Genomic DNA, 23,681 nt, shown 5'->3' with positions numbered 1-23,681 from the left:
AGACCCTATTTTAAAATAAAAAATAAAAGGGCTGGGCTGTAACTCATATTGAATGTTCCTGGGTTTAATCCCCCCAAAATTATTAAAGAATTCAAATAATTTTCCTTTATGTGAGATATGTATGTGTATCTATAAACACACATATATACAATAGACCAATATATATACATAATAGACCAATATGTGTACATATGTGTATGTGTTCATCACATTACACATTTAAACTGACTAATTGTTAAAACATTTGAATATGAAAACACACAGTCCCTTAGCCATCAGGACAAAGATGCCATCACACATCAGGTAACTTCTAGAAACCTCCACTGAACACTCGTGAGAAAATGAGAGGGTTAATATTATGATGGACATGGTTTTCATGATCACATTGTGAGAATTGTTTCAACCTCAAATTGTGCTTTGCCTTGAGCTCTCCTGACTGCCCAGCCATGACCTTTGCCAAGAACTCCCCAGCTAGCCACACCAAAATAAATCTTGTCCCCACAAATGCTCACAAGCATGCAGTCTTCCTTGGGGTGCTCATGTTGTGTCTTCCAGGTACTGGGGAGGTTGAGACAGGAAGATTGTAGGCTTGAGACTATTTCCAGCATTCAGCGAGAACATCAACAACTTACAGTCTGTTCAAAATATTTTTTAAAAAAAATTCTTGGGGTGTAGCTCAGAAGCTGAGTAACCCTGGTTTTAATCCTCAGTACCAAAGAAAAAAATAAATTAAAGAATCTCAGTGGCATTCACTTCAAGTGTTATGATGGAGTTGGAAGAGGCCTTTCTAGGGCCTCTTCCAAGTAGTAGAAGAACTACTTTCTTCTCCTCATAGAGACACCTACTTTAGCTCTTAGGGCTCTGCTGAAGTATCACTCATCCCAGCCTTGGGCAGAACTGACCACCTTTCCTCCTAGGACTTTGCTTTTGCCTCTGTTTCATGTTGCCATGGTCTGCTGTTTCCTCATGAGTCAGTAATGTGTCTTTCATTACTATAATCCTATAATGAGCACCTGTCAAGCTGTGAGCCCTGGGGTAGGACTTGGACCAGCCCGTACAGAGCTGAATCTTCCTCAGCTACTAGAGGGGAAAAAACCATAGTCTGTTAACCTTTAAGTCTTCCTTCCTGGATACTTCCTTCTTGATACTTATTCAAATTGTTTATTTGCTTTGTCTAGTTACTCTAAAATAAGTTATCACTGACTGACAAAATTTAGGTGATAATATTTTTTTGTATTTTTCTGCAAAACATTCTTATAATATTTAAGATAGTTTTCTGCATATAATGTTGAATATGACACACGCCTAGCCATTGGGAGGCAGAGACAGGAAGGTTTCAAGTTCAAGGCCAGAATCAGCAATTTAACAAGGTTCACAGCAACTTAGCAAGACTCTTTCAAAATTAAAAAAAATAAATAAATTAGAGCCAGATATGGTTGCACATGCTCGCAATCTCAGTACCTGGGAGGCTGAGACAGGAGGATTGCAGGTTCTAGGACAGCCTCTAGAGAGTGTATTAACCTAGCTAGACCCTGTTTCAAAATAAAAATAAAATAGGGCTGGGAGTATGTCTTAGAGGTAGAACACGCCTGAGTTCAACCTCCAGTACCACAAAAAAATAAAAATTTAAATATTTACTTCAATGCAAATGTAGCTCAGAGGTATGATGCCCCTGGATTCAATCCCCAGTACTATTATTGCTACTACTACTACTACTAGTAGTAGTAGTAGTAGTAATAATAATAATAATAATAATATATTTAAGTGTTTCTCTAGAGCCTAGCAGCTAAATAAAAACACTGATAAGTGTGACACACAGCTTCATGCAGTTTATATACACATCAATGCCTTTAATTATTTATGCTACTAACAGAAACAAGTAGAGGTGTACTTAACTGTACAATACTTCCTATGTCATATGACACATGCGCATAATCTTCTGACACATACAACTTGCATGAATTTGTGTTACATTGGTTGTGTGTCCCAAGTGGAAGATTCCAGTTCTTCTTAATGTCACGTTTCCTGATATCCTCATGGAAAATCCCTCATGTTACGGCCAAGTAACATAAGATCATAACATCTATACGCAAACCTAGCTTTTTCACTTTGCAGATCTCAATTAACAAAATGTTCTTTCGGAACAAACACATCTCTCAGCGGCCACCAGGGAGCCAAATTAACTGGTTGCCTTCATAAAGTTCAGTAAAACATTTGTGGGGGAATGTTTCCCCACAGATGGAACTCAAAGTGGATTGTTTCGTGGAGGATTTTATCTCTTGGAATAACCAACAAGCAGCGTTTGAAGTACTGAGAAGACACGCTACTCATTCCTAACAAAGAGTTTTCCACCCGTTGCACAAAATCTGAACTACTCGTTTCTCTGAGAATTTTGAAACTTCTACAGACAAAAGAGAAAGAGCCGGGTGGACTTATGGTTTAATTGGCCCCAAACCAGAACCTGGCTTTCTATTCAGTTCCTGCTGTGTTGTTATCAGTGTGGCAGATTAAGCTCCATAGGTGGCTGCTCCTCCCTGAGACCCACAGGCTGCCCCATGCCCAGCTCTGTCTGCCTCCAGGCTGGACCCCCTGTCCCTTAAGAAGGGCTTGGTCAGTCAGTGCTGCATCTCTGCTGTAGGGGACCTGTGCTTCCTCATTGAGATGCAGGGAGAGCTCCCATAAGCAAAGGCTGCAGAGATCAGTAAAATGGTGGGGAGAAGACACTCGAGCTGCATAACAAGCGGCCTCCCACTTAACTGAATCATTTTATTATGAATACATTCTGCGCTGCCACTGTGAGCCACTGGTGTAAAATATGCTGGCAAAATGGATCTCTGCTAATTACATTTCATGCATATTTCAGAACTTTACACTGGGATACAGGAGGATGGTGTTCATAAAAGGGAATTTTACAACCAGCTTTGCTTGCATTTGGCTCCAGATCCAAACAGGGAACAAAGATAAGTTCAATTGCATTGCATGTTGTGTTTGTTTTAGCAGTAATGTAGTCATTCCTTAAATTACTATCAGTTTGCTGGCTGGAAGTAAAATCCTTTTTCTAATCAACCTGGACACATGTACTGCAGAAAAGCTCATGGCTGCTCAAGTATTTGTCTTTTCTAGATCCGTCTTCAGTATGATATTAGACTGAATTCAGGAAATGAGCTTAGTGCCATGGGGGTACATTAGGAGAATGAGAGGAAAGAAAGCAGAGTCACCTGCTTCAAGCGTGAATTGTAAAGGACACAGGTGACCGGCTTCTCGTGGCTTCTCACCCTCCTGCTGGCATTGCTGCTCATGGCCAACAGCGCTAGCTGGTTATTAAATGAGATGAAAAGTCGTGCGTGGGCTTCATCAAAGTGAAAGAGGCACCTGAAGTCCTGGCCTTTGGGGAAAGAACAAGCTATCCTCTGGATGGACAGCTGGTGCTGAATATCCCAGAGTCTCAAAACCTGCAGAAAAAGTGATAAATTCCTATAAATATGTCTAAGATAATTCAAATTTTTAGGCAAAAATTTTCCAACTCATTCTCAACTCAAAGACGACAGTTTCTTACACAATGTTATAGTTGTGGCATAGTACTTATGATTTTGCATTTCAGTTACCTGGTTAAATATTCTCTAAATTGTCAACCCTTCTGGAGAAGACAGTGTGCTTTATCCCAGTCCCTGGTATATCACTTGGCCTATAGGATATGCTCAGAGTAGCAAAAGAATGCTCCACTGAAGATGCCCACGTCCTACTCCCCAGAACCTGTGCATGTGTTATCTTACACACGTGACTCAACTAAAGACTTTGGAATGAAGAGCTTCTGCTAGATTGTGTGGGTGAGCACAATATGATCAGAGGGTTTTTAACTGTGGAAGAAAGGGACAGAAAAAGAAGTCAGGGTGGTAGAGTGTGAGGACACTTCCTAGTGTTGCTGGCTGTGAAGATGAAGGCGCCATGATGCAAGGAAGCTAAAAAGGCAAGGAGTGGGTTTTCTTTGGAGCCTCCAGTCCAGGGAGACCCATTTTAGAATTTTAACCTCAATCCACCATATGATCCATCTATACCACTCCTGGGTCTTTTTCCAAAGGGGTTGGAATCAGAGAATTACAGCAACATATGCATACCTGTGTTCACAGCAGCACAATTCATAATAGCCAAAATATGGAACCAACCCAGGTCCCCAACAACAGATGAATGGATTGAAAAATTATGGGAAATGCACACAGTGGAATTCTATTCAGCTATAATGAAGAACAAAATCATGTCATTTGCAAGAAGATGGAAAGTCCTGGAAAGCATTATGTTAAGTGAGATCAGCCAAGCACAGAAGGAGAAGGGACATATGTTTCTTCTAATATGCCCAAACTAGGGAACATAGGGGATACCAGAGGTACTCCAGATAATGGAGGGGAAATCTCAGCAAAGTTTGAATGGAAAGATAGGAGAGGAGGAAGGCTGAGCTTGATTAATGAGGGTCTACATCAGAATATGTGTAGAAGTATGAATATGACATGGTTACCCTGGACAATTATTGGTGGAAGGGAAAACTGGGGTGGGGGGAGGGGGCACCAAGTAGAGTTTATATGTATACCATTTATTTTCAATAAAAAATTTGTATAAAAAAAGAATTCTAGGACTTCCGGGAAGATGGCGACCGAGAAAAGCGGGGCTTAAGAGTCCCGCTAACAACCAATCTCCATTACCACAAAAAGAGCGCCTTTCATAGCCAGAAAACACCATCACCAGAAAAACAAAAAAAACCACCAGGCTCCAGAGAGAAAGCGGACTGAGAACAGAGCTCAGGGCCACAGAGGAGACACACGCGCCCGAGGACGCGGCAGCAGCGCCATACTGCCGGCGGCAGCGGCGAACTCAACGGACGGCTACAGCAAGCCAGGTGAGCCGCTGCGGAACAGCCAGGTGGGATCTTTCGGCGCAGACAGCATTTAAAGCTCCCAGTGGCTGAGCTCAGCACACGCTGCAGGGATTCAGAGTGGAAATCAAAACCAGAGAAGAAAAAATACGCCAGCCTCATGGCCGAGGGCGTGGCAGAGGCGCCATATTGCCACCGGCGGCGGCAGCAGCAGTGAATTCACCGAGTCCAGTACAGCTACATCTGCCTACTCAAGAACAGTGAGTCAAATTGCGGGCCACAGAGGAGAAATCGCAGTATTGGGCCTCCTGGGACTTGACCCAGTGAGGGAGTGGTGGTGGCAGAGATATCACACCATAGGAGAACGTGCAACCTGGCACCCCCCATAGTTTAAAGCAGCCTCTATCGACTCCCTGGGTCGGAGACTCTGTGATACAACCCAGTAAAGGAGTAGTGGGGTCTGAGATAATACAGACTCGAGATCCAGAGCACCTTAAGTGAAGCCATAGTGACCCAAGGGAAGAACCCAGAGAAGGCACAAACCTCCGAAATCATGGGAAAGAGGAATAATACTGGAGTAATGAATGTACACAACCCCACAACATCAGAACCTGATAAAACAGAAAATCAGAGATTTCTAGAAGATCAAATCAGGAAAATAACTGTAGAAATAATAGAGGTGCTTCGAAAAGAACTCAGAGAGAGCCAAAAAGAGATAAAGGATGCAATTAATGAAGTAAAGGCCTCAATTCAAAGCACAAACAACCGATTAGAACACATGGAGAACAGAATCTCGCTCTTAGAAGATGAGCAATCCAAAAATGAATGCATAGTTTCTAATCTAGAAAAAAATATCCAACAGCAGGAATCTGACATTGAAGAAATATGGGCCCATCTTAAGAGAGCTAACCTAAGAATAATTGGAATAGAGGAGGGAAAAGAAAGTGATACCAAGGGGATCAACAATCTCTTCAAGGAAGTAATAGCAGAAAATTTTCCAAATATAGAGCAAGAGGTTGATACACAGATCCAGGAAACTTATAGAACTCCCTTTAGACAGGATAGGAGAAGAGGATCCCCACACCATATAATTGTCAAAATGATCAATGTGGAAGCCAAGCAGAGAATCTTAAAGGCAACAAAAACAAAGGGCCAAGTGACATTCAGAGGCAAACCAATTAGAATCACTCCAGACTTCCCAAACCAAGTCATGAGAGCCAGAAGGGCTTGGAGTAACATATTCCAAACTCTGAAAGAAAACAACTTCCAGCCAAAAATTTCCTATCCAGCAAAACTTTCTATCAAATTAGATGGAGAAATAAGAAGCTTCCATGACAAACAGAAACTGAAGGAATTTATGTCTTCAAAACCAGCACTAGAGAAAATACTCAAAGAGATTAACTACAAAGAAGAAATAGGTAACACTCACCAGAACCAGAGAAACAAGAGTTTCCATCCAACAGACAACTAAGATTGGTTATCTGTGGAGATTCATTATTTATGTTAGTCTTTTACCTATCTCTAAGTTGTATTGTTTGCCTTTATTGTTGTTAATTTTTAGGATTTCTAGTTGGAATATTAATATACCTTCAGATATAGCATTTGGAAATATTTTATCCAATTCTATTAGTAACTTTTAACTCTGTTTACATTGTCTTTGGATATACAATATTTTCTTTTATTTTTTAGGGAGTTTGTATATTCTTCTGTTGCCTGTGCCATTGAAATCATATCCAAGAAATCACTGCCAATTTCAATGTTGTGAGGTTTTATGACCCAGATTTTCTCCTAAAAGTTTATAGTCTTAAGATTTATATTTAGGTCTTTTATCTATTTTGAGTTAATACTTGTATATGGGATTAGGTAAAGGTCCAATTTTATTCTTTTCCATGTAATTATTATTTTTCAACAATATTTAGTTAAAAGATTATTATTTCCACCACCAAATGTTCGTGGAAACCTTGTCAAAAATAACTTGACAATATAGGGAAGAATTTAGCTCTAGGCTTGTATTTAACTACAATGGTCTATATCTGCCTTTAGAACAGTACTACACTGTTTCAATTATTGTAGCTTTATATGGTTTGAAATCAGAAAATATATATCTGCTAGCTTTGTTCTTTTTCAAGATCGTTTTGGGTATCTAGAATTCATATTCCATATTAGGATAGATTTTTTTCTGAAAAATATATAAATATATGATAGTTTCACCTAAAAAAACAGAAAAAAATATGCTCTAGTAAGAAAGAAAGCAAAAAGAAATATTGAAATGTTATCTTTAAGTCATCAAAAGCTTGGTATCAGACAAATGAAACTGTTATGTGAGATTATCATTTTTAATTCTGGATAAATTGCTATAATACTAGATGTCAACTACTAAGCCAAGCATGGGAAGGAGGGATGGGGAGAGAATGGGGTGGGGATCGGGTGGGGGCTGACTGGGCAATGTGTGCATGTATGTCTACAAAAGTTTGTATCCCACTATGATGTATGAATACAGTGCACCAATAAAATAAAATTTAAAAAAAAAAAAAAGAATTTTAATCTCAAGATCACAAAATTCTGTAGTGTTGTCTCATCCCACTCACTTGTGGACACTACTCAATTGTTACACTATCAATTTTAAATGAACACTGATTTTCCTCTGTGCATACTTATTTTGTGTGTGTGTGAAGAAAAAAATAAGTGGCATGAAATAAAATCAAGTCCAGGCTGAGCATGATGGCATGGGCTTTAATTGCAGTACTTGGGAAGCTAAGACAGGAGCATTGCAGATTCAAGGCAAGCTTCAGCAATTTAGCAACACCTTCAGCCGCTTAGTAAGATTCTGTTTGGAAATAAAAAATAACAAGGGTTGGGGATGTAGTCAGAGGTAGAATGTCCCTGGCTTTAGTCCCCAGTATATATATATATATATATATATATATATATATATATATATATATATATATATATATATATATATATATCACCTAAATCAGATACGAGATTCTTATTCAAACATAATCAAGACACATAAGTGGCATGTACTTAGCAATGGATGGTAGAGGACAAATAGTGAATGCTTGCTCAGAAGAAAGCATTAAATTGCTTTAAATCCAAGAGACATTAACTAATTGTTCTTCCTATTCCTTCTGTTTCTTACAGCTCCCTTCATTCCAATGAAGGTGAGTCACTCTAAACATCAGGGAAGAAAACAAAAGGAGCAGATTTTCAGAAACAAGAGTAGGGCAGTAGGTAAATACAGAATTAAAACAGGCTAATGAGGGGGAAAGAGTTGAAAAAAGCACTGTGGAACCCCTCCCAAGGGGCTAGCGGTAAGCTCCAGGGTCAGACCACTAAATTCTAATCTCAGCTGTTCCCTACAAGTAGGCTGACCTTTGGCAAGTTTCTTTTCCTCTCTCTCTGCATTTTTAATACTGTATCTATTTCACCCAATGCTAAGCAAATGAGAGCCCATGTCAAGGACTTAGCACAAATTACCAGATGATAGTGTTTAATGATGTTCTTTATTGGTACATTTGATCTATTATTTTTTCATTGTGTAAATATTTGAACGCAATAGCAGAGAAGATTCTTTGACATAGACTAGTCTATCTTACCTAATGTAAGAATTATTTCTAAATTGATTGTATCCACCATCTTTTATCCCATTAAGATGTATGACTATGGGCTGGGATGTAGCTCAGTGGCAAAGTGCTTGCCTGGCAAGTGCACCGCCCTGGGTTCGATCCCCAGTCCAAAAAGGCAAAAAAAAAAAAAAAAAAAAAGATGTATGACTACAAAACGTCAATAAAATATTTTAAAAAACAAGAAGAAAATAAATTGACTATAAAAAGGCAGTTACTGTTTGATGAATGATCATTACCCCACACACACACCTCCAGAAAACGGGCAACATTTCATTCTTAACCTACTTCAAATCATATACTTAGTGGATGGGGGGACTTTTGAAAATGATAGTTCTATCCAGGTCCTCTCACCCTAATCCATGGGAGAGTGAGACAGTGAACAGTTTTGGAAGAAGAGGCCATGTGAAAGGAGGGACTAAGATCCAGAAAGTGTCTGGAAGTCCTTTTCCCAGGAGTGGAAAACAGCATGGTGTCTTCCACATGGCAAGTTTCATCCCATCTGGAAGCCTCCCCCTACAAGCATATGCACTTGGGGAGGACACCTGTCTTCTTTGATGCCACAGCTTAATGGCCCAGTGCAGCTCCCTCCATGTTGGGAACTCTCCCATGGGTATCTACGTGAAACTCAGGGACTCCGTGCTCCAGCTCTGCTCATGCTCCAAAGCTGCAAAGCCCTTAACCAGGTACATCTGGCTCCTTTTAGGTTTAAGAAAGTAATATTTGAATTCACACTAGCCAAATTATGAGACCAATCTTGGTAGCAGCCCACAGACAAACAGATCATGAAAATGTGGTATACTCAGTAGTATTTTACTCAGTTGTTAAACAATAAGAACAAAAAAAAAAACTGTGTCTTTTGTAGAAAAGTGACTGGAACTAGAGTATTATGCTAAGTGAGATCAATGAGTCACAGAAAGTCAAGAGTTAAATGGTTAAATATTGTCTTTTATATGTGGAAGCTAGAGAGAAAATAGAAAATAAAAAGGACTTTAGATAACTGAGGAGAGTGACCAGCAGAATAGTGAAGGGAGTGGGGGAGGGAGAGGAGAGGGGAAAGGGAAAAACTGACCAAAGAAACAGTTCTAATTATGCTGTGCCCATGTCTGAAGGCACTGCCAATCCAGCTGTTATGTATGGGGAGGGGAGGGAATCCAGCTGTTATGTATGGGAGTGGTACTGGAAGGGAATCACACCGAGACCTGTGTGCATAAAGGAATGTTCAAATCTGAACCTCCCTGAGATGTATAATATTATTATATATAATTATATAATACAGCTATATTATATTATGTAATTATTATATGAAATATAATAATTGTATAAATACAATAAAAGTATGTAAAGAAGAAGAAGAAAGTAGTGTCTGGCCAAGAACAAGACAGTTTATGGCTGGAGATGTCCAGTGCCTGAGGAAGTGTGACTTTTTACCCCCACACACACACTCCTCTCCCTTGCTCTATCTGTCTGGCACACATGCACATCATTTGCATATACTTCCTAGGGTACATAGGCACATGCACCTCACATTTATCAGCAGGTTGTGGGTCTACACAATAGCTATAAAATAGGGCCATACAACTACATTCTTTTCTAGCTTTTGGTTCTATCCTACTCTTTTTTTCTCACCTCTACATAACTCTTCTCTTAACCCTCTTCTCCAGCATAATTAAAGCCAGTTCCTTTAATTATCTAAATATTCGTTTCACATCATACTACCTCCACATATCTGCAGATTTCTTATAATTCACAATGGAATTAGATGGGACTTCTTCAGACATCTTACAGAAATTTCTTCTTGGGGGTTTGGGGGATATTAGGGATAGAACCCAGGGGCATTCTACCTCTGAGCTATACCTCCAGCTCCTTTTTTTTTTTTAACTTTATTTTGAAACTGGGTCTCACTAATTTTCTGAGGGTCTCATTAAATTGCTGAGGCTGGCCTTGAACCTAAGATCCTTCTGTCTCAGCTTCCCAAGTACTAGGATTACTGGCATGTACCACAACACCTGGCTTATCTACCATCCCTTATGAAAAGCTGGAACTGACATGGTCAATCCCTAACAGATAAACAGTGTTTCCCTGTTTATCTGTTAATAAATATTCTCTATATATAACATATAATATATATGTTAATATACGTTAGAGAGAATATATGCTCTAACCCAAAGAACATATATTTATATTTTTTTACTGACAAGATTTGTTTTTATTAAAACAAATTCATACTTGTTTTATTAATTCATCCTTCTCCTTGTTTTTTTCCTAAGAATATTTTTTAATTTAAAATGTTTTGGTGGCACCCTCAGAATTCTCAACCAGAGGCACACACATTAATCCCAGTCTCTGGGAGGCTGAGACACGAGGATCTCAGATTGAAAGCCAACCTACATCATTCTCAGACTCTTATGTTACTAACGCTGGCCATGCTCTTGTTATTCAAAATCATTTTGTTTAGTACAGACCCCTTCTAAGATGGAAACTAACTGGGTCACAGATTAACAATAACTCAGCCATTTCAAGGGACTACAGTTTCACCAGAATCACTTTTTATTTTTTGTTTAAGTAATTTATATTTGCTTTACTATAAATTAAAAATTAAAAATATGTGAACTATGACTTCCAATCTATAACAGGTTGCTTCTTGCTACTAGCAATTAAAACTAGAAATATTTTATTTGAATATATACATTCATTAATTTTCCTTAATATTAGTTTTTATCATTCTTTCTCTGTGAAACCCTAAGCTCTCAATTAATAATCACACGAAGTGTATCTTTCATCACTGATTCAAAATTTTCTTTCTGCTGAGATTCAACCAAGTTGATAAGCTAACATGAATGCATAAGGCAATGTTCTAACATACTCCTAGAAAATATGTGATAGAATGTGAACTCCCATGCATTTCTCAATTTTTCGAATACTACCATATTCTATACCAGTGATTTTTTCTTTTTTTATGGTACGGGGGTTCCTGGAAACCCTTCTACCTCGGGCTACACTCCCAGACCCATATTTTTTTTTAATATTTTTATTTGGAAACAGGGTCTCTTAAGCCAGTGCGGCTGGCTTCACACCTGCATGATCCTCCAATCTCTGCCTCCCAAGCGCGGGGATTACAAGCGTGCGCCACCCACCCCCAGCTATACCAGTGATTTTTTAACTTGACACTGAAAACACCTGAAATGGTGTTTTTTAACTTGACACTAAAATGGTGCTTTAGAAACCACCTAAGCATGGACCCTTTTCCTAGGCTAATGTCTCAAAGAATGAGATTCAGACATTAGTACTTATATTTTTTTTCCCCCCAGTTCAGTCTTTTGTATTAACTGCTCCGCTTGGTTTTAAGGTCAATGCTAATATCTTTGAATAAGGAATCTTTCTTTCGGCTTAATTAGTAGTATTATGGGGCTTGGCTTTAAACCAGATTACTATACTCCTCTTTTCTAATGACTCTATATCCTTCTCATCACACAAAAGAACTCATATTAATTCAGTTTTATTAACCAAGTCCTTTGACAAAATGTCACTTAAATATCTAGTTATTATTTGAGAATAATAACCTTTGAACCCTATCCTGAGTTCAAGTTAACTTAAAAAAAAAAAAGAATTACATCAGAGTTCAGAAAGGAGTATATTTAACATAAATTTTCATTTGAGATATTCTACAGTTTTTTATTGTTAGTAAAAAAATAAATAAACTGGTAAGCTCCTAATATTAAAAATTACAACTGAATAATTTGTTCTTCCTAATTTATAGCTTCCACAAATCTTCGCAAAACTATGCTGTGTCTACTTACATCATGGCACCTGTAATCTCCTGATGTACCCCAGCTCAGACTTACCCAGTCCTTTCAAGAGCATATTTGGAAAGATGATCTATTTGATCTCCACTTTTATATTAGGAGATTGAGTACCTAAACTTATGGTTTTATATTAAGGAAAAATGTATATTTTCATATAATGATGATAATGACAAATTTTCTGTATAATTTTATCATGTTTCAATTTTAACCTTTTAGAAATAGAAATAAATACTGAATTCTTTTTATACACAGGACCTAGACACCAGTATATTGAGACTCCATGTAGCTGGATCCTATTTTAATTCACCTCTGGTTTGTCAATTTAGGTATGCAATTTTGCCTATCAATTTTCTCACCTTTCTGATGACAGGGCCCCTAACAACTCTGAAATTCTGTCAGTTCTGTCTAGAATGTAGTGAAATTGCTCAATCCATTATCTAAATGTTCCAAAATAACAATTCAAGGAAATATATTCTGAGGACTGAATTTTAAAATTGCAGGACCTCACTAAGGTTGCAGTCTAGCTTTGAGGAAGAATGTTCTGCTTCCTGCCAGAGACAGACAGGATCATTATTATTTACATAAATAAATAAATAAATAAATAAATAAATAAATAAATAAATAAAATTTTCTTTTGTGCTCATTTATAAGTGAGTTACTAAGTAGATAGGTAAGTGTATGAGTAGGTAGATGTATGTATGAATAGGGAAATCTAGTCTGGGGATGTAGCTCAGTGGCAGGCATCATGCCTTGGATTCTGTCCTCCACTTCTCCACAGTTATGAGTCAGCATTATTTATATACTAGCAATCCCTCAAGTTTAATTCAAAATAGTTAGAAAGTTTTATAACTTCATAATAATAACATAAAAGTGAAAGAGAAGTCAAAGGTAGTCCTAAAAGACTCTAAAAAATCTTGCTTGGTTTCATCAGACACTTAAAATGAGAATAAGAAAAAAAAAAGTGACAGAGACTGCATGTCTGAATTGCTCGAGGATTTTGAAGACAGTTCAGTAGCCTGGCTTTCCAGGAATAATCCATGAAAATGGATAGCTTCATTGCAGATAATGGGATAGCTGTAACTTAGGGCATTGGCTATGCTGAATACACTGCTATATATTAATAAGTCTCTTTATTTAGAATTTAAGCCTTTCACTAATCCACAAAGAATAATCAGTAAATGCTTAAAGGCAATTTTGTTTGACATGATATATTCTAGCAGAATTTTTCTACCAAATATTTCATCTAATATTTCTATCTTAAAATCATATAATAGTTCTTGCTTTAAGAAAAAATTTACATTTCCCCCAGGAATGAAATCAAGATGAGAATTAGCTATTCCCTCCTCTCTCTCTCTCTCTCTCTCTCTCTCTCTCTCTCTCTCTCTCTCTCTCTCTCTCTCTCTCTCTCTCCCTCTCCACCTCCCTACCTCTTTCCATTCTTACCTCCCCCTCTTCTTCTCTCCCTTTCTTTCTAGTTCTCTTCAGCAGAAATGAGAAAAGATGTACAGCCACTCACCTCGAAAGAGTAAAAAATATTTTCTACCACCATGTATTGTTTTTGTAGAAATTACACTTACCCTTCAATTCATATTTGGCAAATAAATATTTAACTACTTTAACATTTCATGTCAGGCTCTCAAAGTTGAATTGAAGACTTTTAAAATTTCAGCTAAATTGATTTTTTGCCAGTATAAGCATTCACATAACATGAAAAATCATAACAGAACTTTTCCCAGTTTTAGAAAACTCTTCTTTCAAGATCACAGCTCCTCTTTTAATTTCCAAATTTGTTTTAAATTTAAGTCTTAAATTCTTTATTGCTTTTTACTCACTAATATTTATTCTAACAACCTTGAAAGAAATAAATAAAAAAGAGCTAAAATAAGAAACTCTGATTCAATTATCACTGAAATCTAGGTGTATGTAAAGGATCTTACTACTTCAAAGAAACATGCTCTGAAAAAGGCCTAAAATATCTGCTTCCTTTTTGGGCCTCCCTCCAAGATCCCAAAAGAAAAAAAGAAAAAAGAGAGAGAGAGGAAAGAGAGAGAGAGAGAGAGAGAGAGAGAGAGAGAGAGAGAGAGAGAGAGGAGAAACAGACTTAAAATGAGGACAGTGAAGAGTAGTCATAAATGGAGGGACTACAACCAGAAACCAAAGCTGTGAGTTGGCGAGATAAAGCAACTCAAGAAGCATTGCCCACTCTTCCACAGGGTAGGAACAAGCAGACATCTCTGGAGGAGAGCAGCTAGTTCAGATCCTCAAAACATCTGCACAGTTAGCAACTATAGAAAAATGAGGTAACAATAAAAGATAACAAAATATAAAAACAAGCAAGTCACTACTGTATAGGGAAAATCTCCTGAATAGCAAATATCAGATTTAGGTCCCCAAGGACTCCAGTATTGAAATTATTAAACAAAAACATGAAATAATTAAGTATGATGGTAAAGATCTACAAGACAGAGTCCACAAATAAGTAACAAAGGCACTACGCAACATTATCAAATAGTTCAAAAAACTTTTAGAAAAATATTAATTAAAATTAGAAAATTAAGCCAGCAGGTACACTGGTGCATGCCTGTAATCCCAATACTTGAAGAGGCTGAAACAGAAGGATCACAGGTTTGAGTCCAGCCTCAGTCACTTAAAGGAGTTCCATAGCAACTCACCAAGACCCTATTTCAAAATTTTAAAAAGAGCCGGGCGTGGTGGCATATGCTTGTAATCCCCTCACTTGGGAAGCGGAGACAGGAGGATCCCGCAGTTTCAAAGCCAGCCTTGCTGGCTTAAGGGACCCTGTTTCCAAATAAAAATTTAAAAATAGGTCTGGGAGTGTAGCCTGGAAATAGAAGGGTTCCCAGGAACTCCAGTACCACCAAAAAAAAAAAAAAAAAAAAAAAAAAAAATTAAAAAGAAAATTAAGAGCTAGGGTCAAAGCTCAAAGTTAGAATGCCCTGGGTTCAATCCCCAGTACCAAAAAATAAAATAAAGGTATGGATATATAGAATGTGGATACACTCTCATCAGACACATCCTCATTAAAGTATTAACTTTAAGAATTTTATAAATATGCATCCTAAAATATGAACAAACATCTAAAGTAAAAAATGCAGCAGGGTGTGGTGGTGCACACTCCTAATCCCAGCATTTGGGAGGCTGGGGCCAGAAGAGGATTGCGATTTGTGAACAGCCTCAGCTACTTAGTGAGGCCTTTCTCAACTTAGTGAGACCCTGTTCCAAAATAAAGAATAAAAAATAGGGCTGGGGGTGTTGCTTGGAGGTAGAATGCCCCTGGGTTCTATCCCCAGTACTGGAAAAAAAAAAAGAAAAATGAAAAAAAGAAATGGAACTTAGTGAGACCCTGTTCCAAAATAAAGAATAAAAAATAGAGCTGGGGGTGTTGCTTGGAGGTAGAATGCCCCTGGGTTCTATCCCCAGTACTGGAAAAAAAAAAGAAAAATGAAAAAAAGAAATGGCAAACAAATTAATGTATGCTTTTTTTTTTTCAGAAAAATAGCAAAAAGAATGAATAAATGGAGAAATACAGGGTGTGCTTTCCCAAAATATTAAAGGAGTCAGATATCACCAAACTCAGTGAAATTCCAATCTGAATATTAATAAAATTTTTCATGGAACCTGAATATTGATCCTAAAATTTACTTGCGTGGTGATGCACACTTGTAATTCCAGCATTTGGGAGCCTGAGACAGGAGGATCACAGTTCATGGACAGCCTCAACTACTACTTAGAGAGGCCCTTTGCAACCCAGTGAGACCCTGTTTCGAAATAGAGGATAAAAAATAGAGCTGGGGGTGTCACTCAGAGGTAGAATGCCCCTTGGGTTCTACATCCAGTACCACAAAAAATTTATAAGGGTAAAATGCCAGAAAAATAATTCAATTTGAAAAAGAAAAAAATAGAAATTACCGTGACACTATTTGCAGATGACATGATACTATATTTAGAAAACCCAACAAACTCAACCAAAAGGCTTATAGAACTGATCAACAAATTCAGCAAAGTATCTGGATACAAAATCAACCTTAAAAAATCAGAAGCTTTCCTGTACACCAACCATAAATCCACTGAAAAAGAAATTCAGAAAATGCTTCCACTCAGGATCTCCCACAAAATATTAAAATACTTAGGAATAAATTTGACCAAGGAGATAAAAGATCTCTACAAAGAAAATTATAAAACACTGAAAAAAGAAATTGAAGAAGATCTTAGAAGATGGAAGGATCTTCCATGTTCATGGATTGGCAGAATAAATATCATTAAAATGGCCATCCTTCCAAAAGTGATCTACAGATTTAACGCAATGCCCATTACACTACCAAGGTTATTTCTCACAGACATAGAAAAATCAGTTCTTAAATTTATCTGAAATAAGAAAAATCCCAGAATAGCCAAGGTAGTTCTCAGCAACAAAATACATGCTGGAGGAATCACAATACCTGACTTTAAACTATACTACAAAGCCATTGTAATAAAAACAGCATAGTACTGGGGAAAAAAAAAAAAAAAACAGATACATAGACCAATGGAGTAGAAGACCCAGAAACAAGTCCACACACTTTCAGCCAATTGATTTTTGACAAAGGGGCCAAAAACATACACTGGAAAAAAGATAGTCTCTTCAACAAACGGTGTTGGCAAAACTGGTTAACCATATGCAGAAAATTGGAAATTAATCCCACTTTCTCACCCTGCACAAAAGTCAACTCAAGATGGATCAAAGACTTGGAAATCAAACCAGAGACCTTGAAGCTCCTTGAAGAGGGCATAGGTCCAACACTGCAACACATAGGCACAGACAAACACTTTCTCAGCAACACCCCAAAGGCACAACAAATTAAAAGGTGAATCAATACATGGGACTGCATGAAACTGAAGAGCTTATGTTCAGCAAAGGAAACTGTCAAGAACCTCAATCGAGAGCCAACAGAATGGGAGAAGATTTTGGCCACCTACCCCTCCAATATAGGACTAATATCTAGAATATTCAGAGAACTCAGGAAACTCAACACTAAGAAAACAAAGCATCCAATAACAAAATGGGCAAGTGAACTAAATAGACACTTCACAAAAGAAGAAATTCAAATGGCCAATAAATCCATGGAAAAATGCTCAACATCACTGGCAATCAGAGAGATGCAAATCAAAACTACCCTGAGATTTCACCTAACTCCAACTAGAATGGCAATCATTTAAAATACAAACAACAATAGATGCTGGCGAGGATGTGAAGTGGGAACTCTAAGGCATTGTTGGTGGGAATGCAAATTAGTGCAACCACTTTGGAAAACAGTATGGAGAATCCTCAGAAGAATGGGAACAAATCTACCATTTGACCCAGCAATACCACTTCTGTGTATCTACCCAAAAGAAAAGAAACCAAACTACCAAACTAATGCATGTGTATCTATGTTCACAGCTGCACAATTCACCATAGCCAAACTATGGAGCCAGCCAAGATGTCCATCAACAGATGAATGGATTACAAAACTGTGGCATATGTACACAATGGAATTTTACTCAGCCATCAAAAAAAACTCAGTTACATCATTTTCAGTGAAATGGATGGAACTGAAGGACATTATGCTAAGTGAGATTAGTCAGGCACAAAAAGTAAGAAATCAGATGCTTTCCCTGATATGTGAGAGTTAGGGAGAATTGGGTCATAGGAGGAACTCTAGATGAAAAAGGAAATCCTATGGAGGAGCAAACAAGACAACCTAAAGGAGGAGGAAGGAGGGGGGGAGAGGAAAATCTCTAAAACACACAATGTACTTAAACATATCGAAGTCAACCACTAAGCCAAACAAGGGAGGGAGGGAAGAGGAGGGAATGGGGTGGGAATTGGGTAGGGGTTAAATCAGTGATGTGTGTATGTCTCTACACACAAGTTTTTTACCCTAATATGATGTATGAATATAATGCACCAATAAAAATTTAAAAAAAGAAATTACCATGACAGGTATCAAAATATACAATAAATCTATGATGGTTAAACAGTGGTCTGTCTATTAGAGTCAAAAAAAGCAAGTAGATTAATGGAAAAAATGAAGTATGTAGAAACAATTTGGACAATGATAAAAATTACAATTCAAATAGGAAAAAAATATTATTCAGAAAATAATCTTGGGTAATTGTTTACAGAAAAAACTTCACAAAAATTAACTGCAAATTTAAGTGCAAAAGCCAACAATATAAAAAGTATTAACAGAAAAATAAGGAGGAATAGCCAGGAGTGGTGGTGCAGGCTTGTAATCCCAGCACTTGGGAAGCTGATACAGAAGGATCTCACCAGTTTGAAGCCTCAGCTATTTAGTGAGGCTCTCAGCAACTTAGTGAGACCATGTTTCCAAATCAAGTATAAAATAGGTCTGAGAGTATAGCCCAGAGGTAGAAAAGCCCCTGTGCTCCACCCCCAGTACCACACAAAAAAGGGGGGGGGGAGTTTTATAAATAAAAGTTAGAGGAAACATTGCTAAGACAGACACAAAATCCAGGGCCATAAATAAAATATGTTTAAAACCCAATTTCATAAAGATTTTTTAAAATATGAATGAACAAAATAATAAAAAATTTTAAAATATGCTTGAAATATGTATTATAGTCTAAAAATAAAAATCTAATCAATTTTTAAGATACTACAAATCAGTAAGATAGTAAAGTGTGTTTAAAAAAATAAAGGGCATGATCAATTAAAGCCCCCAAATGTCAAGAAATATACTATTTATATAAAAACTTTTAAGTACCACCCTGTCTTCATACACACATAGGATTACATATAAAACAACGTATTCTAGTAGTATATTGAGCATATAGCAACACAATATGAGAAGATACGCTTCAACTGTAAATAATAGTATACTCTTGGGAGAGTAACTGACTTGAAAGGGAAACTGATGGAAATGAGCAGGTCAGCCCAACTGGGATGGATATGAGGCCGTCAAGAAAAGGAATATGAGCCTCCCTCCCCAGCCGCATTTGGAGAATCACAGTGATATTAGGAGGCTCAACTCAGTCACCAGGAGACAGCCTCTGGCAGTTATGGCAGGATTTACATTGCCACTTTAGACACCCTCCTCCCCACAGGGCTGTCACTTAGGCAAAGTTTCCAACATGGTGAAAACAGCACAGATGCACTAAGTTGTGGTTTAAAGAGAGAGCGGCCTCCCCAAATGCATATATATGAAGGGAAGGTTTCCAGACTGAAAAAAGCTCACCACGCAGAAAGCTTCAGGCTATTTTCTACTCTGGGAAGCCGCCTGTTCCATGCTTTCTATTTGAAATCTTTCTGAGTAAGAAGAAAAGAGTTGAGGAGAAGAGATCATTGTTCTGTGACTTTTATTTCTAGATTATCACCCTAAACATGCTGAGAAAGAGAAACATTCATTCTCTGTATTGCATGCTTCCTCAATCCACACACTTGTACAACTTAAACAAAATGAAAATACTTGGCTTCAAGATGGACAGATGGAAGTTGGGATGGGAGGCAGTATGGAAAAAAAAAAAAAAGACAAATGGGTATGATGTAACGAACAACATTAAAGTCTAACTTGGTATTTCCCTGCCAACCACAGTTCTACAATACAGAAACCAGGCTCTGAAAAAAATCAGAATCTCAAATAAAGGATTAAGTTACAAACTGATTTGATCTGGTGGCCAAATCAGGATTAGTTCCCTAGGAGAGAACAGTTGGGAGCAATAGAAGAGCAGAACTCAGCCCAGGGTTTGGAAGGCTAGCTCCCAGCAGAGGGATTTCTCCCAGGCCTTGACGATCTGTGGACTCCTGTGCTGGTTTCTCTTCCAAATAACCAGATTACCAGTTCTCAGCAAGGGCTGGCCACTAGTGACTGCCATTTAAGAGAAACAGCTTAGGAGTCTAAAGCTAAGTGCAACTGCACAGTTACTTAGTGTGATACCAGATTCTATCGGAATAAACATTGATTAATCATCACTGGAAGTGGTAGTAGAACAACCTCCCAAAATATATCAACTCAGATCATTTTTGGAGAAAATTATTTAGGTCTAAAGTTCTTTGGTCTGCAAATCCTCTAATTTTGCAGCTCATTAACAAAAACATTATTCAATCAAAAGCTCTTTGGGGAAAAAAAGAATGCTTTTTCCTGGTCCCTGTTCCCCCACTTACCTCTAGTCCTAAAATAAAATATCCAGAAGAATGTATGGCAATAAAGTGGAGGTGTAAGCTGGGAGCAGAAAGCCCCGCTGTCTGTTGCAGAGACATGAAGACTGAGATTATCATGTATTTATCAAAGCAAAATGGATTTAGAGTAACGTGACAGACAGCCTGACAAGCTTTACTATGATGGAATCATTTAGAAGTCAAAGCAAAAAATGAAGGGTAAAACTGCTTTTGAAAAAGGCCAGATAGTGCTAAGATGGGTGTCGGCTATACACAATCAATTCTGACTCCAAAATCCTTGCTTTTAAAGTTATAAAACCTTTCAGGAAACTCTGTAATGATAAAGTGTCTGGCATTGTTTCATATTGATGTTTTATAAGAATTCATTCATTTAACTATGGTTCGTTCAAGAGCTCATATGTATACAGGACAAAGAAAGAAAGAAATAGTCCCTAACTTCACAAATTCTGTCATTTAGAGTTGATCATTAAATGCAGAGCAGAGATGAGAAATTGAATTTTTCTTGCAAACAACTGCTAGCAGAGTGAAGGGCGGGTAAGAGTTAAACCAGTCTGAGAGCAAGCAGACATGTTAGGAATATTTTGGAGGAAAGAAGGCAAGATTTTTAATCAGAGGGCAATGGCAGCTGAGATGGTGAAGTGAGACTGATAAACGTATCTTGATGGTAAAATCAACAGGAACTGACAGCTGATTAGTAAAATGTAAAGGGAAAAGAGAAGATTTACATAAGATAGAAGATTTGCAGTAAGATTAAGTTTTGATGGAATTTTTGGTTGGGGTGTGACTGAAGAATTGAAGATGAGTTTCCAAGTAATGACATATATAAGTAATTACATGTTATGGGTAACACTACACATTATTTAAACAAATTTTATTTTAAACAAATGTACATGATTTAAACAAAATTTTAACAAAATATTTTGTCCAGTTGCCCATGACTATTAAGTAACTATTAATCAAAGATTTTTTTTCAATTTTTCAAAGACATACAGATTTCCAAAGACATAGTAGTTAGCCGGTATGTTTTAAAAACTGACGTCTTTCGAAGAAATGCAGGACTCAGGGTAGATTTCAATAGGAATTACAGAAGCAGAACTAAATATATTAAATGCACGGTGATACTTACTTTATCTCTGGAGAAGCTGAAAAGTTGTTTCCTTTCTTTAAAGAATTGGACAGCGATTACACTGGCTGAGTGACCCCAAAGGACACCGACAGGTTTAGAGACCACATAAGGATTCCAGAGGCAAACTTTATTGTTAATGCCAGCAGTTGCTAATCAAAATTAAAAAGAAAAAAATGTTTTTATAAAGCATGAATAATCCAAAGCCATTTTGTGTGTGTAAGATATTGGGGATTGAAACTGGATGAGTAGAGGATTTCTACCACTGAGCTACAACCCCATCCCTTTTAATTTTTTATTTTGAGACTGGGTCTTAAGTTGCCCAGGCTGGCCTTAAACCTGCGATCCTCCTGCCTCAACTCTCCAAGTACTGAGATTACCGGTGTACAACACTGCACCCAACTAGCATTTTTTTAAAATGAGTTTTTCATTGCTCATTGCCTTCTGGTGAACACTAATGCACCCTGTCTTGAAGGAAGGAGTCTTGCTGCTGCCGCACTAAGGCAGGCTAACTCAGCATGGGTGCCCTCAATAATAATGGCTGAAAATAGACTTTCTACAGGAAGGTGCTGCAAGGAAAACCAAGGCCTCATTTATGAGCCAACCAGCAGCTTGCTCAGGACGGACTGGATCCTTCTATCCCTATCCACTCCTGAAGTTTTCTCTCTCCAGACATCACAGCCTAGAAATATAGCCTGTGGCAGAACTACACCAACAGTTAAAAAAAAAAAAAAGAAGAACTAAAGCCAGGCGTGGTGGTTCACAACTATGATCCCAATATTTAAGAGGCTGAGACATGAAGATCACAGTTTCAAGGCAAGTACATGGTACCATCGTGATGCCGTGTTTCAAAACTAAAACAAAACAAAGGAGCTGGAGGGGTTCAATCCCCACTATCACAAAAAAAAAAGAAAAGAGAAAGACAAAAGAAAGAAACAAAAGGAAAAGAAAGAACTAAAACAACATTGTAAGTTCACAAATTAATCAAAAGTATAGAGAACAAGAATTTTTCACCACCATTTAAATAATCAAATACATAGAACAAAGAAACAAGCATCCCAAATATAATTTTGTTCTGCTTTATTGATAAAATAGGTTTTGGGGTGGTTTTGTCTTGTTTTGTTTTGTGGCACTAGGAGTTGAACCCAGGGACATTCTATCTCCAAGTTATACCTCCAGTTGTTATTTTTATGTTCTGTTTTGAAACAGGGTCTTATGAGGTTGCTGAGAATTTTGCTCCATTGCTGAAGCTGGCCTCAAACCTGTGAACTTCCTGTCTTAACCTCTTGAGTGCTGGGATTACAAGTGTGTGCCACCATGCCCAGCTGAAATGAAGTAATTTTAAATATGAACTGGTTGTATTCAGAGAGCACTTCAAAATCAAGAAGTATAGAACTCCTCCCACTGTGTGGGAGCTCAATCGAACACGGTTGTTGCCCAGCTCAGGACCAGCAGTGGAGCTGAGCTTATTCTCCCCTGTCATGCCAACATGGTGGCAACTACAGAATAGCAGATAATAAAAAAACTAATTAGCTGCTCAGTTAAATGGTTGGTATTTGAATCCTTGCCAAATGGATTCATCAACATGTCCAGCCTTCTGTAATAAATTTATATTGCTCCCTGAAAGTGTTGGCATGTCTCGAGGTCATATTGTGTTTTTTTATCATGATTGTCAGCTATTGTTGTTGAGAACTTTAGGGATCCACCCTCGTAAGCTAATACCAGTCTTCTTTTCGTGAATAATAACTATTAAATGAGCTTGAATGTGATCCATTCTGTAGGCCACGTATGTTCTCTGAAATACTTTGTTAATTTTTCAATAATACATTTATACTTCACTTTTTATATTTGGGTACTATTATATTAGTACTATTTTATGTTTGAGTACTATTTGTAATATTAGTACTAATACTAGTACTATATGTATACATATATAGTACTAATACTATAGTATAATATTATAGTAGTAATAGTACTAATTAGTACTATATAAATACATATATAGTACTAATATTCATACTATATATATGCATATGTTTACTAATATATATTATATATATATATATATATATATAGTGTG

At 37.4% G+C, this 23,681-nt stretch overlaps 1 protein-coding gene across 1 annotated transcript in view; it reads right to left on the bottom strand.

Moving 5' to 3' along the window:
• WDR49 (WD repeat domain 49) overlaps nucleotides 1–23,681 on the bottom strand; it is a gene marked incomplete at both ends in the record, with an annotated part of 168,523 nt that overhangs the window by 84,506 nt on the left and 60,336 nt on the right. The window contains 2 exons of the mRNA XM_080696579.1: nucleotides 3,219–3,452; nucleotides 21,605–21,753. Coding sequence (XP_080552705.1) covers nucleotides 3,219–3,452; nucleotides 21,605–21,753 — 383 coding nt within the window. The remainder of the gene's footprint in view (nucleotides 1–3,218; nucleotides 3,453–21,604; nucleotides 21,754–23,681) is intronic.

The sequence above is a fragment of the Muscardinus avellanarius genome (genome assembly GCF_963383645.1).
Source record: "Muscardinus avellanarius genome assembly, chromosome: 5".
Lineage (NCBI taxonomy): Eukaryota > Metazoa > Chordata > Mammalia > Rodentia > Gliridae > Muscardinus > Muscardinus avellanarius.
Note: the sequence above shows the minus strand (reverse complement) of the source record. Positions and strands in the feature narration are given on the sequence as shown.